The sequence below is a fragment of the Ammodytes marinus genome (genome assembly GCF_949987685.1).
Source record: "Ammodytes marinus genome assembly, chromosome: 3".
NCBI classification, from domain to species: Eukaryota; Metazoa; Chordata; class Actinopteri; order Uranoscopiformes; family Ammodytidae; genus Ammodytes; species Ammodytes marinus.
In genome coordinates, this window is record NC_137232.1 from 11,810,706 (window position 1) to 11,824,924 (window position 14,219).

The following is a 14,219-nucleotide window of genomic DNA, read 5'->3' on the forward strand; positions in this document are numbered from 1 at the left end:
CTCCTAATTGACTGAAAAAAAGGGATACGAGGTGAAGATTTTGGTAAACAAGGTTAACAATTGTGGGTATTGTACGAACTTGAAACTGAACTTGAAACCATCCCTAGGAAGCACGGCCTAAAAAGTCACTGGCATCTGAATATTGAGTGGTTTAGACACACACCATCCAACCACGACATCCTCTATCCCCATCTCTCCCTCCGTGCAACTCTTCTCTAGCCTGGCACCGCCAGCCTACCTACATCCGCTCAATTTTCATTTCCCTTCAGTTTCTCCTTCAGAATTTTTACTGGTCCAATCAGCGAACAGAGGGAGTTGCGGAGAACAATGACGTGTGCCAGTTTCAGTTGCAGAAGCCGGCACATTTCATACGTCACGACCAAACGTTATGCGATTGGTTGGCAGATCCAGAGTGGCACTGGGCAGATCCAATAGTTTTAAACTTCAACAGACACCCGCCTCCAAGTGAGTTAACGTTTGTCAATTGAGCGATTCCAGACCTTCTGTACAAATGAAATGAAGTACGATGGTCTGGTAGGACCAGGCTAGTCCTTCTCTGTATCTCACTATCTCCACTGTCTCTCAAATAAAGGAAAAATAGCACAAACTCCACAACCTCAAAAATCTTCAAATACTCCGCAGCATATCCAATATTCAGCCAGTGAGAAATGAATTGTCAATTTCTAGTTCAAAAGATAACATTTAAACTGGGCTTCATTGTGTTTAAAAATTGAGAGACATCCACTGTCCACTATAGCCCCCAACCTGGAAATCACCAAAGCAGTGCTGGCTGGAAACATGAATGTGCTCATACAGTTCTGAGTTATTACAGTTGTTTGCAGCCACAAACTGGTGACAGGAGCAGCCACCTACATGGTCACAAACGCTATATTACCTGTCACAACAATAAAAGAGGTCTGGGTTGACTTGACACACACACACAGACACACAGACACACACGCACGCATGCACACACACACAGAGACACACACGCACACACACACACACACACACACACACACACACACACACACACACACACACACACACGCACACACACACACACACACACACACCTCCCAAAAGGATGCTGGCAAGTAGGACACTGACTCCTCTGGTTTCTCCCTGTGCGCTTATAGTGGCACACACTATAAAAAGAAACTGCTGTTATGGACTGGAGCTCCGATGCCCTTTTCAAAACCCTATCCGCTTGTGTGATTCAAACTACAAAAATGTGGGCAGCACAAAACGGGGACACGGCCGACTTTAGCATTAAACCGGCAAATAAACGGCGACATTGAATGAACTCTAGGTTACCTGATGCAGATTCTTAGGTGTTCGTATATAGTATATATGGCACAGTGATACATTTCAGCGCTCTGTGGCACTTTTTTAAAATAGAAAAGCAAAGACCGCTGGCTGTTGCAAGATAGGCCAATCTCTTGACAGCATATGTGGGGGCTGCTGAAGTGCTTGCATGGAGGTATTTTTTTTCCTGGAAAAGGTTGAATTCTAGATATACCTGTATACTGTGTGTGTGTGTGTGTGTGTGTGTGTGTGTGTGTGTGTGTGTGTGTGTGTGTGTGTGTGTGTGTGTGTGTGTGTGTGTGTGTGTGTGTGTGTGTGTGTGTGTGTGTGTGGCAAAGAGCATGTCCACTTTGTTTGAGTGGAGAGAGAATTACAGTAACCTGCTGTACTGTACATCAGGTGCTATGACTAATCCCCACCAGCGAGTCAGTGCACCCACTACAGTGAATAAGTAGTGCAGCTACACACACACACACACACACACACACACACACACACACACACACACACACACACACACACACACAGAGGGATCGCTCACTCAGCACCGTGTGAGTCACAGGCCTGGGCCATATCAGAATAACACAATATAAAACCCAGAATAGAATAGTGTGAGAAGCACTGCTGAGCAATGTGTGTGTGTGTGTGTGTGTGTGTGTGTGTGTGTGTGTGTGTGTGTGTGTGTGTGTGTGTGTGTGTGTGTGTGTGTGTGTGTCTGTGTGTGTGTGTGTGTGTGTGTGTGTGTGTGTGTGTGTGTGTGTGTGTGTGTGTGTGTGGGGGGCCTTTTGTAATGTGAAAAGTATCGCTGGAGATGTGTTGAAGAGGGCCTATGATGAATAACATTTTCCTGCATTACCCCATCTGAGTATCCGAGGAGGAAGCAGCATGGAAAGGATCTAATCTCTTCTCTTACTATTAAACAAAACTCCCAAGGGGGAAAAACAGAACATTAGTAGCTCAGTAGCAGACAGTTAACATTCGCATTATGACAAATTCACACAGCCTTTCTGCTTTTCGGATGATTCTCAGCAGAGGTGACAAACAATGAGAATAACAGAGGATACAAATGACAGTAAGTCAAATAACGGGATTACTTCTATCATTTATTTCCTCAAATAGACAACAATAGGTTTCTCAACCTGCAGCCTGCCCTGAAAACCTGCATGCTCAGTCACTTTTGGTAGGCGCATATAAAATCATCTCTCAAAAATATGCCTAAATTTGAACTAAAAAAAAATAAAAAAAATAAAAAGATTTTGAAAGGACAATTACTATAAGACATTGTAAGATGATGTAATGTCTGTTTGAGGGGCGGATGTAAGGTGATCCTTGGCACACACACACACAAAGGCAGACACACAGACACACACACACACACACACACACACACACACACGCACACACGCACACACACACACACACACACAACGTCACTATAAAGAGATTAGGCAAATATTATGACTACAGTCTGCTGCCCCATCTGGTCCCGGTGAGGTAAGAACTCCTCTGTGCTCCAATACAAACAAGGGGAAAACCCTTTAACTGCTGACTCACACACAAACACCTCCCATCACTGGATCTCTAATTAACAGACAGACATTTTGGCAGTTGCTTTACTCAAAACGTCCTTACACAGAAGAACCACTACTAGTGCATTTCTAGCCCAGTATCCTGTGGGGATTGAAGCCATGACCTCCAACAGTGTCAGTGTCAACCATAGACCCCATTGAAGTACATGACATCAATAATTCATGCTTCAATCTGTGGCCCACTGAAGGCATAAAAAAAGCTTAAAGACCTACTTCACCGGTGGGAATATGAACTTGGAGATCCTATGTAGTATTAACATTTTTGAAATCAGTTCATCCTAGCCTGAGAAAAAGGCAGAACGAGTCTTTTATGGTTTCACTGTCTAACCTTACATGTTAGTAGTGTGACATCACAGTAGTAAAAATGTATGGTTAGGAATAGGATTAACAGGACAGCTGGGCCAAGGGAGGACTGAGGAAAGACTGAGGGAAGAAAAACCTCATTAATTTTATTATAATAGCGATTTTATAATGATAGAACGCCGGTTTTCCTTTAAGTGTCTCACAATTCATTAGCTTGTTCAAGAAGCAAAGATATATAAACAAAAAAAAACGTTTGTAGTGTTGTAACAAGGAACAGCTGTGTTGTTGTGATACTGTGTGAGCTGACGCCACAAGCTTCAGAAGATTCCTGTCCATCAGTATAATATGCTTGTGTTTTTTCTGCGTGCTGCTACACTGTCCGCGAGTCTTTTTCACTTGAACATTTATTTCAAAAGACATCAGCTACATTGAAGTATCAGACAGGTACACGTTGCAGCTCTGGTGTTGAGTTGTAAAGCAAGGGGGTTGAATTTAAACAGAAAGACATTTCATTTTACCGTGGAGGGTTTCTGTTGATGCTCTTTTCAAAAAAGCAATTAAGTGAGCAGGGATGAGTCTCCTGTTTGAGGATGTTTTAACTTTATCAAGCGGGCAATTGTTCACTATTAATGACTAGACTTGTATTGGCTTTCATTAAAAGTGTATCATCTTATTGTTAACAGTGTAATTTGTTTTTCGTACATATATTTTTTCAAAGCAATTGTCAATGCTTGTTGATACCTGTAGGTAATGTGTGTGCGCTGAAAAAAATGCAGTGTTTCAGGAATCCACAGCCTAGGCTCTGTAAACTGGAATGTTGCCAGCTATGGTGGTCCCCCCTTTGTTTACATACCCATATACAGAACCTAGGCTGTGTATTAAAACCAAATTCTTTTCCAGCGCACAAACAATACAGAGAGGTAGCGAATCGTTGGGAGGTATTCACTGATTTTAAACAACAAACATTCTCCAGAAACGCTGAGTCCATCTTTAAAAGCTGACACAATTAGGGGTTTGTGTTTTATATAAGTGATGAGTTATGTCTTGTGTTTGTGTAATGAGTAACAGAAGACAACTGTTTATCGCACTGAAGATCAATTTACAGTCAAAAATACCACTAATATACTGAACTTGATTCCATTTAGATAGCTGGAAAGTATTGCATTGATATGGATCTCAATCATATCCTAGCTCCAGATGTAAACACTTCCTCGTACAGTAACCTAGCTAAGTTTAGGTTTGAGAATTACCTACTTTAAAACAGCACAAAATGTATTAAAGGAATACTTCACCCACATGGAATCGGCGTTCTATCTTTATAAAATCACTATTATAATATAATGAATGAGATTTTTCTTCCCTCAGTCTTTCCTCAGTCTTCCCTTGGCCCAGCTGTCCTGTTAATCCTAACCCTACATTTTCCCATGCATGATGTCACACATGGGAAAATGTAGGGTTAGACAGTGAGAACATAAAACTCTCTTTCTGCCTTTTCTCAGGCTAGGATGAACCGATTTCTAAAATGTTTGCACATTTATACTACATAGGATCTCAGAGTTCAATACACCTTCATATTTCCACTGGTGAAGTAGGTCTTTAAAGAAAAGCTTCTATATTCAGCACAATTCCTTATCATGCCAGGTACTGCATGCTCGTTCTCTCTGTCTGTCTTTTGAGCTACAGAAAGCTATTTTCACCACGTCAGCAGTTTTGGGTTATTTTTTATTAAAGTTTATGTTTCGTCATTTTCAATCTTTATTAGATAGTACAGAGTTGAAATGGGGAAACAGAGAGAGAGAGAGAGAGAGACAGAGAGAGAGAGAGGGGGGATGACCTGCAGTAAAGGTTCACGGGTCGGATTTGAACCCGCGACCACTGCAACGAAGGCCGGAGCCAATATGGTACGCACTCTATCCACTACGCCACCAGAGCGCCCCAGTTTTGGGTCATTTTTCAGGGTCAATCCCACTGGTAACTGTGAGCCTGTGAATTGGGATATCTGGAGTATCTCCTCCCTGTCACCAAACCTTCTCCTGGGCTCCTAAGACGCCATGCAGCCCTTTGGCCAGCTGTCCCCCGGAGCCTCCTGCTAGCTTGTTGCTCTGCCTCCTCACCCCACACTGACAGGCTCTACTTTCCCTCAAGATATAAATAGATAACGATGCTAACAGATGCACCAGCCCCTGTCTATCTAGCTATCACATACACACACACACACGCACGCACGCACACACGCACACACACACACACACACACACGCTTATATGCACACATCCACTTTTACCCCAACTATTCTAAAGCCCAGAAACTTCTGGAAGTAATATGGAATTATTTTTTTTTTTTTAGACAAGAAAATGAGCAATGTATTCTGATCAAATAAAAAAATGATCACGTGGACTAATAATGTAGGTTCACAACCCCAGATGTCTACACTCTACGCAGGAGATTAAAGAAATCAATTACCAAGTTTAAAAAGGAGAGCAACTGATAAAGAGGGTCATGATGGCACATTCAGGGCGCTGCAAAAATAGTATAAACTATATACAGCAGCATGGCTTGGCTCCGAGAACTGCAACTGCACGAATGACTTAAATATCGCACTGCCTGAAGAGCAAAACTGACAGACGCGATGAAACTGAAACCGGTGGAGACTGAAGGAGTATAATGTTCTAAAGTAGAAATGATCATATTATTCTATCTGACTGTTCTCATTAGGAAAGACAAGGCAAGTTGATATATACCTGTATATAGCACAATTCAGACACGAGACAATTCAAAGTGCATTACTCCTCAATTCCTTCTCCAGCCCACACACACCTCTCAAACTTCTCTCCATAAGCCAGTGCAGGTTAGCCTTCTCCCCGTCAAGATGAAATAACATTTAATCATAAAGTAAGCCGGACTCACCGTTCTCAGGAACTGAATCTCCTCCTCTCCCTCTCCCCCTTCCGCCATCCTTCTCCGAGGGTTATTCGCAGCTCCTCAGGAGGAAAGAGAAAATCTTCAATATTGGGATTTTTTTTTTTTTATCTCCTTTGCTACGTCCCTTTGCTCTGTCTCTCCTGCTCAGTGCTAGTGTGTGTGCGTGTGTGTGTGTGTAGGAGGGTGTGTGTGTGTGCTGGAGCACAGCACGAGTCCTGTGGCTCTCACGGTGTTGTGAGAGAGAGTGAGGCTCTCCCTGATACCTCTCTCTCTCCCCTCTCTCTCCTTGCCACACACACCCACACACACACACACACACACACACCGCAGCTGAGGGAGGGGCAGGCACCTTGTTACACATTTACACAGCTTCCATCCCACTGGTGCCGCCATGTTTGTAGAAGTGGGCCACTCCTTGACACAGAGGGCTGCCTCCCCCCCCACACACACACACACACACACCCACCCACCTACCCTCCCTTCCACATGTCTGAGGCTATAAAAGGAAAGCGGGGTACGGACCAGCTTTTGGGAAGAGTGCAACAAGAACAGATCTCTCTCTCTCTCACACACACACACACACACACACACACACACACACACACACACACACACACACACACACACACACACCTGAACTCCTCAAAGTGAATTATTGAACTGCACTGAACAAACCAACTTCAGAATCAAGTCCATTAGCTGCTCTGCTATTTCTAAATCCACTCATCTGATGAGGTTTTATCAGATTAATATTTTCATATTATGTTTTCTCACATGTTCATAATTTGAGTAATAACAAGTTGTCACGGTCCCTGCTGGAGTGATGCAGGGCCGGTTTCGCAGAGATGCATTGTGGGGGATTGGCACAGTCATACTGAGTTGTGAGTGAGTCTGACTCACTTCAGATTCGCACTGGATTATGGGTCAGAATCGCCCAAATAGCATGCTGTTTTCAATACTAAAAATCTCGGCTGGATGTACTAGACATCCGGGTATTTTCTAACCATCCTTAATCCGGCCAGAAGAATCGGGACATCCTAAATCTTTTTTCTACCATACTAAATAGTAGATAGTATGCAATTCGGAACGCATGGTGACTACGAGGACTTTTCAGTTTTACAATCACTTTACAACAGGAAATTGTGCATTATATTACATGCCCTGCGTTCCAAATCACATACTTTTTCTTCTTACTACACTGCATACTAAAGTACAGAAGAGTTTTAGGGCCACAGGAGAGAAAACAAAATCAGATCATTATGTCGAGAAATGTCGAGAATAAAGACGAATACTCCAAAATGCTATTGGAGTTAGTGGGGCATGTATGTATGTTCAGGCATACTACAATTGACATGCATGTATTGGGACATCCTAAATCTTTTTCTGGCGTACTAAATAGTAGGGAAGTATAGGGATTGGAATGCAGGGATGTGTTTCCCTAATTGAACAGGAGAAATCTAAACTTTAAAGCTGCCGATATCCTGGAGTAACCTAAAATCTGTTGGATCAGAGCAACGTTCGTCCCAACGCTTGGCACATTCAGTTTGAATCCTTCCAATAAAATGTACAATTTACTCTTTAATGTTAAAGTATCAAAGGTCTTAGCAGCACTAAGAACAGTAATACAAATAATTATATTGTTTAACACCATATAGGCACTCTACTGTATAATATAATAAAATATAATATCGTGTGTAAAAAAGCACCCCGACTTTTCTATTCTGCCGCTGTAGTCGTAAAAATCTTTGTAGGGGTCTAAAAATCAATTGGCCGGTCTTATTGACTATGGGCCTGATCCAGCAAGGTCATTAAGTTCATACACCTCATCGTAAAGAAATGATAGTGGTGGTCATTGTTATTTTATTTGTTTAGTTATTGATGTAACAATGCCTGCAGTTCTTTCCTCCTTCTTTCTTTAGTTTGAGGGACTGGGTATCCCTATTGATTGATTGATTGATTGATTGATTGATTGATTGATTGATTGATAGATAGATAGATAGATAGATAGATAGATAGATAGATAGATAGATAGATAGATAGATAGATAGATAGATAGATAGATAGATAGATAGATAGATAGATAGATAGATAGATAGATAGATAGATAGATAGATAGATAGATAGATAGATAGATAGATAGATAGATAGATAGATAGATAGATAGATAGATTTTTTTTTTATTTATCCTTTATTTCACCAGGTTAGTCTCATTGAGATTAAAATCTCTTTTTCAAGAGAGACCTGGCCAAGATGGACAGCAGAACACAGTTACACATAAAACACAATACAAAATACAAGTTCGATATTAAATACAGTTGTACAACATAAAAATAAGATTCTTAACTAAAAACATTCACAACTTCAGATAGATAGATAGATAGATAGATAGATAGATAGATAGATAGATAGATAGATAGATAGATAGATAGATAGATAGATAGATAGATAGATAGATAGATAGATAGATAGATAGATAGATTGATTGATTGATTGATTGATTGATTGATTGATTGATTGATTGATTGATTGATTGATTGATTGATTGATCGTCTTTATTTCGAACATGAAAGCAATAAAAAACAAAGTTATAGTAATAGATGAATAAATGAAAAACAAAAAGCAAAATAAAATGTAAAAAACAGACAGACTTTCTACATGCTAAAGGAGTTAGGTCCGGAGGAAGTAAAATAACGTATCCAGTCCTAATACCCCTTAATAGATCAATTTAGTCTGGATAGGTAGTATTATGTTATTAACATGTCAGTATATATGATAAAAAGCTATATTATTGTATATATATGAATGAACAGTGACTTTCGGCAGACAATACTTTTAACTCTTAAGTGATCTTTATATGTTTAACAGATTTTCGGTCCTCACAAGCTATTTGAATGTGTCATTATGGTCATTTGTAAACGTGATGGCCATTTTTTTGGTATTACATTTTTATTTCAGAGATGCTTTATTGAAAATTAAAATGATATAAATGATGTTGCAGCCATACTTTTAAAAAAGAAATTTGAAAGGTGTGCATCAAGCGTACATGTCTGTGTCCTTATTCAGATTGGATAACATCCCCTTAACCTTCTTGTATATGAGATAGCCTATAAAAATATCTTGACACGAAATGGACAATAATTATAGTGACAAATAATTATGTAGGCTACTATGTCTTGCATGCAAACTCGACTGATATAAGTAAAAATGCTATAATCTCACAAAATCATCATTCCTATATACCTATGTATGTCTGGACAATCTGATGCTGCTCATGTTACATTCCTGGAGGGAGATGTGTAGCCTAATGTCAGTGGCACAGCCCTCTCTCTCTCTCTCTCTCTCTCTCTCTCTCTCTCTCTCTCTCTCCTTGGGCATATCTAATATTAAAGGCAGCAGCAATGAGATGCACCAGACAGAAGGAAAACGCATCACTCACTCAATCAGAACCGGTGACCAGGCTACAGTATCCCGTTACATCATAGACAGTAAACAGGGCTACACACACACACACACACACACACACACACACACACACACACACACACAGAGAGAGAGAGAGAGAGAGAGAGAGAGAGAGAGAGAGAGAGAGAGAGAGAGAGAGAGAGAGAGAGAGAGGGGGGCATCCTCACCTGCTCAGTCCCCATCTGGCATCTTTCAGCATACTCCCACCCATCTCCCACTGCAGACCGCAGCGTAGTGAGATAAAACTCAGTCCGACTAGCGAGCGAGAAATAACCTTAGAATACGTAAGAAACGTAACTAGTACGTAGGAATGGGTCACACCGACACGCAACTGAAGCCGCGCTAACAGGATTCTGGGAGTGTGAGTTCTCCTGAATCAAGAGACCTGCTGCTGTTGCTTGAGTTCATCTTTTAATTTTTTTGCCAACTCATGAATCCACCTCCACCGTTTGAGTGCAGTTGCAGCGCCGCGCCTGAAGGTGCCGACATTGTAAACAGAATAAGACCCGTAGCAACTAGTGCAATGATCTCCCATTCATACAGCAGAATGATTAGAGTTAGCAATAGGCTAGCTTTAAAACTAATGGTGCTAAAACATATATTGTGTTGGTTTCCTGAACATAAGGCCCAATAGTAACATCAGGAGGAAATAAATTGTATCATAGGGCCTCACATATCTTTATAAAAATGCATGTTGGTCGAACTCTCATCTCTTACATTTAGTACCGTCAATTGTCTTTGATTAGTATGTCCGCCTGTAGCTGTACCTTCAAATTAAAATGCTTCCTTTTATGAAATTAAAAAATAAAAGCCTTGAAAAAAAATTGCACCTCATTTACAAACTTACGGAAGCCCTAGACGGACATCATGGAATGATATATTTTATTTCCTGTGTTTTCCTGTGATTCACAAAATAAAATAAAAAAAGATTCCCACTCATTAGGCAGCGGCCTACTTAAAATATGCTGTATAGGCTAAGGCTACCTTTATTTATGAAGCACTTTTTTTTTAAACTAAAAGTTACAAAGTGCTTTACATTCATTTAAGAAGACAAATAGAAAACAGTCAATTTGTTAAGAAAAGGCAAAAACTAAATGATAAATAATAAACAAACTAAGACATAGTAAAATGAATAAAAAGCAACTCTCTTGAAATAATAAAATATTGGTTGACGTTATCTGGAGATCACGAGGAAATTGTATCATGTTATATAGCCTATCGAGTTAACCCTAGTTTTCTACACATAGGCTACAGAGTTGATTCACTTGTGAATTGAGTATAATATTCTAATGAGTAATGAGTGGAATTGAGCTTTGTTATCTCAGTATCACAAGATGACAACTTTATTTTCTCATTATCAAGGATAACCTAGAACAATATTTAGTATTCCATGTCTGTTACAAACTAAACTAAAGGCATTAGTCAAAAACCAAACCTAAATTGGGGGGTCTTTTAGACTGAAGATAGCAATGCAACAGCTAAAATGTTCCTATGGTGTTGAATTTTAATCTAGTATAGGTCCACTAGCCTTTCTAATTTCTTTGGCATGTGTGTGTGTGTGTGTGTGTGTGCGTGCGTGCGTGCGTGCGTGTGTGTGTGCGTGCGTGCGTGCGTGCGTGCGTGCGTGTGTGTGTGTGTGTGTCAAACGTCCTTCAGATGGACCAGCTGAGTTGATTGCAGCTCTTCCTGTTCTAGAGAGCTATTGCTTAAGATTACAGTAAGATTACCACATTGCCAGGAAAGAGCATTAAATACTTTTTTCTTTTTTTTTGCTTTCTTCATTGACGTTTCCATGTAGCCTTTTCCACTCCCTAAATGATCTCTTCTGAAGCTAATCCAAATCATTACCCTTATAGCATAATTGCCTAAATCATATTTACTCTACTCTACTTTTACTCTACATCTACTCTATTCTACATCTACCATACTCTACATCTACTTGACCCTACTTTATAACCCTTAAATATGACTTAGGCAATTATGCTATTAGGCTAACGAAAAGTAGATGTAGAGTAGATAGATGTAGAATAGAGTAGATGTAGAGTAGAGTAAATATGAGGTAGGCAATTATGCTAGGCTAACAAAATGCATTTCTAGGTTCAGCATTCCTAGACTGTGCATCTTTCCCTGCTATTCAATGCCATATTGCCCACTCACTCACTCACTCTCTCCCTGTCTCTGCCAGCCAGTCAGCTTCCTGCAGCAAAAGAAAACCCACCTCTGCGGACTTGTGGGACATTAATGTGCCCTGTTCGGTGGTGCTTCTTCCTCTTGGTGTGTGTTAAAACAAGGATGCCTTTGAGTCTGCCTAGGCCCAGCTGCATCGCTACATTCACAGGCACAGACACTACCTCCCTCTGTAAGCCCTTCGCTATATAGACCCTGAGAAAATGACAGAGAGGTAGAAGAAAAGGAAGAAATCCGGGTGATGGACGTGATTTTGGGGGTTGGGGGGGGGGGGGGGGGGGACTGAGAGACCCTGGATGAACAAATCTAGTATCGAGTCTGAAAAGTGAGGAGATTACTACTAAACCTAAACATGCATTAGCTCTCACACACACACACACACACACACACACACACACACACACACACACACACACTGGTATTTTTGGCAAGGTAATAAAAAGGTGCTTTAGCTTGCTTCCTAGCACAAAAAGGATGGATGGATTCAACAATGTTATCAAATATCTAATCATTTCTTTTCAGGAACTGATTCTTTCAAGTTCAAGCGATGCCCCCATAGTAAAAATAAATAAAAAAAAAGGCCTCAACAAGTGACATTTAGGTGTGGCCTATATATTTTTTTTCAAACTGTGTTGATGCTCTGAAAACAGAACCGCATATGTAACTTCCTGGAGTACACTGATGGTGCTCAGATGATTGCTCATCACTATCTCTCTCTCTCTCTCTCTCTCTCTCTCACCCTCTCTCTCTCTTTCTCTCTCTCTCTCTCTCTTTCTCTCGCGCTCTCTCTCTCTCTCTCTCTCTCTAACTCTCTTCCTCTACTCTACGGGCACTGCATTTGTGTTCACTATAGTCTCTCTCTCCTCCCCCTTCCCCCTTGCGTGAACACACACACAGACACACACACACACAGACACACACACACACACACACACACACACACACACACACACACACACACACACACACACACACACACACACACACACACACACACACACACACACAGAAACTGAAGTGAGTTCCCCTATCTGTCAGAGCCAGTTCCTCCATTTAAGCCTCTGACTTGTTTATGTTGAAGGGACAAGTGCATTACTTTCTCTCAGCTCTTTTTTGTCATTCTACTTTGAAAACTTTTTTCTTTTTTTAATCTCAACCTGTCAGCTTTGTTTTGCAAGCAGAGGGGAGCGTAAAGTCTGTTTTGCTGCTGATTTGTGGTTGATCGATATCTTCGGATAGATAGAGAGAGACAGAGAGAGACAGAGAGAGAGAGAGAGAGAGAGAGAGAGAGACAGAGAGAGAGAGAGAGAGAGAGAGAGAGAGAGAGGGGAAGGCTGCCTGTGACATACAGCAGTGTTGAAAAAAAATCTTGGGGTTTTTTGACGTGGAGTATTTTTAATTTTTTTTCGCAGTGTTGTGCCCGCTTGTCTTTGCTTGTCCTGGGCACATACACACACACGCACACAGGACACAGACAGAAGAGGAGAAGGAGGAGGTAGCAGCAGGGTCAACCATGGAGCTGTAGGGGACACGCTCAGATGCCCAAGCCCATCACCAGCGACGGTGGAGTGCCACTGAGGAGGAAAAACACACTGCAATGAACAAGACCAAGAGGTAATCATCATTTAGTAAAAGCAAAGAAGAAGAAGTAGGGTGCATTGGAACTGAGAGTCTGCTGGTGCACACACTCAAGACACTCTCGCACACACAGCTCTCCGTTTCTTAGCAATTGTTAGTCTGAGTATGTGTCAGCAGCAACTGTTGTCTCTATGTCTGTGTGTGTGTGTGTGTGTGTGTGTGTGTGTGTGTGTGTGTGTGTGCGTGTGCGTGTGCGTGTGCGTGTGTGTGTGTGTGTGTGTGTGTGTGTGTGTGTGTGTGTGTGTGTGTGTGTGTGTGTGTGTGTGTGTGTGTGTGTGTGTGAGAGTGTGCAGCGGGAATAGATGCTATGTGTGATCCTTGAGGTTAAGAGATATAGTGTGGTTTATGCAAATGCTTTTTGGCAAGCTGAAGAGAATTGGGGGGTGGGTGGGTGGGTGGGAGAGGGTATTATAAGTGTTACTTTCCACTGGGTGAGTGTGTTGTTTGTCTGTTATTTGTTTGAATCTATAGTTTGAATCTAAAGTGCAAAGTGTGTTAAAGGTAAGATTTCAGACGTGCGTATCACAGACACACATACACACACACACACAGACACAGACAGACACACACACACACACACACACACACACACACACACACACACACATACACAAACTGGCACACAAACTGGCACACAGTCACAGCTGATGTGGTTTACCTGCATATCAGTGAAGAGTATCAACAATCTCAAATTATCTGTGTGCACTAGACACAAGCAAAAGCTCTGACGGTCAACAGTTGTACGTGCCTGTTGAGCGGCTGTATTATATCGCTCACCTGTCTGTGGAAATGTCTTCTGCTTTTTCTGCT

The 14,219-nt window shown here is 41.3% G+C and overlaps 2 protein-coding genes across 3 annotated transcripts in view; one reads left to right on the forward strand and one right to left on the reverse strand.

The window, feature by feature from the left end:
* ryr1b (ryanodine receptor 1b (skeletal)) overlaps positions 1-6,197 on the reverse strand; it is a 100,675-nt gene extending 94,478 nt beyond the window's left edge. Inside the window, exon 1 of the mRNA XM_080053416.1 lies at positions 6,108-6,197. Within this exon, the coding sequence (XP_079909542.1) occupies positions 6,108-6,155 (48 nt within the window). The 5' untranslated portion in view covers positions 6,156-6,197. The remainder of the gene's footprint in view (positions 1-6,107) is intronic.
* A 7,064-nt stretch (positions 6,198-13,261) lies between these two features.
* The window catches only part of rasgrp4 (RAS guanyl releasing protein 4), a 29,450-nt gene continuing 28,492 nt past the window's right edge, over positions 13,262-14,219 (forward strand). For both annotated transcript variants that reach the window (XM_080053970.1, XM_080053971.1), the window contains exon 1: positions 13,262-13,385. In XM_080053970.1, the coding sequence (XP_079910096.1) occupies positions 13,369-13,385 (17 nt within the window). In that variant the 5' untranslated portion in view covers positions 13,262-13,368. The remainder of the gene's footprint in view (positions 13,386-14,219) is intronic.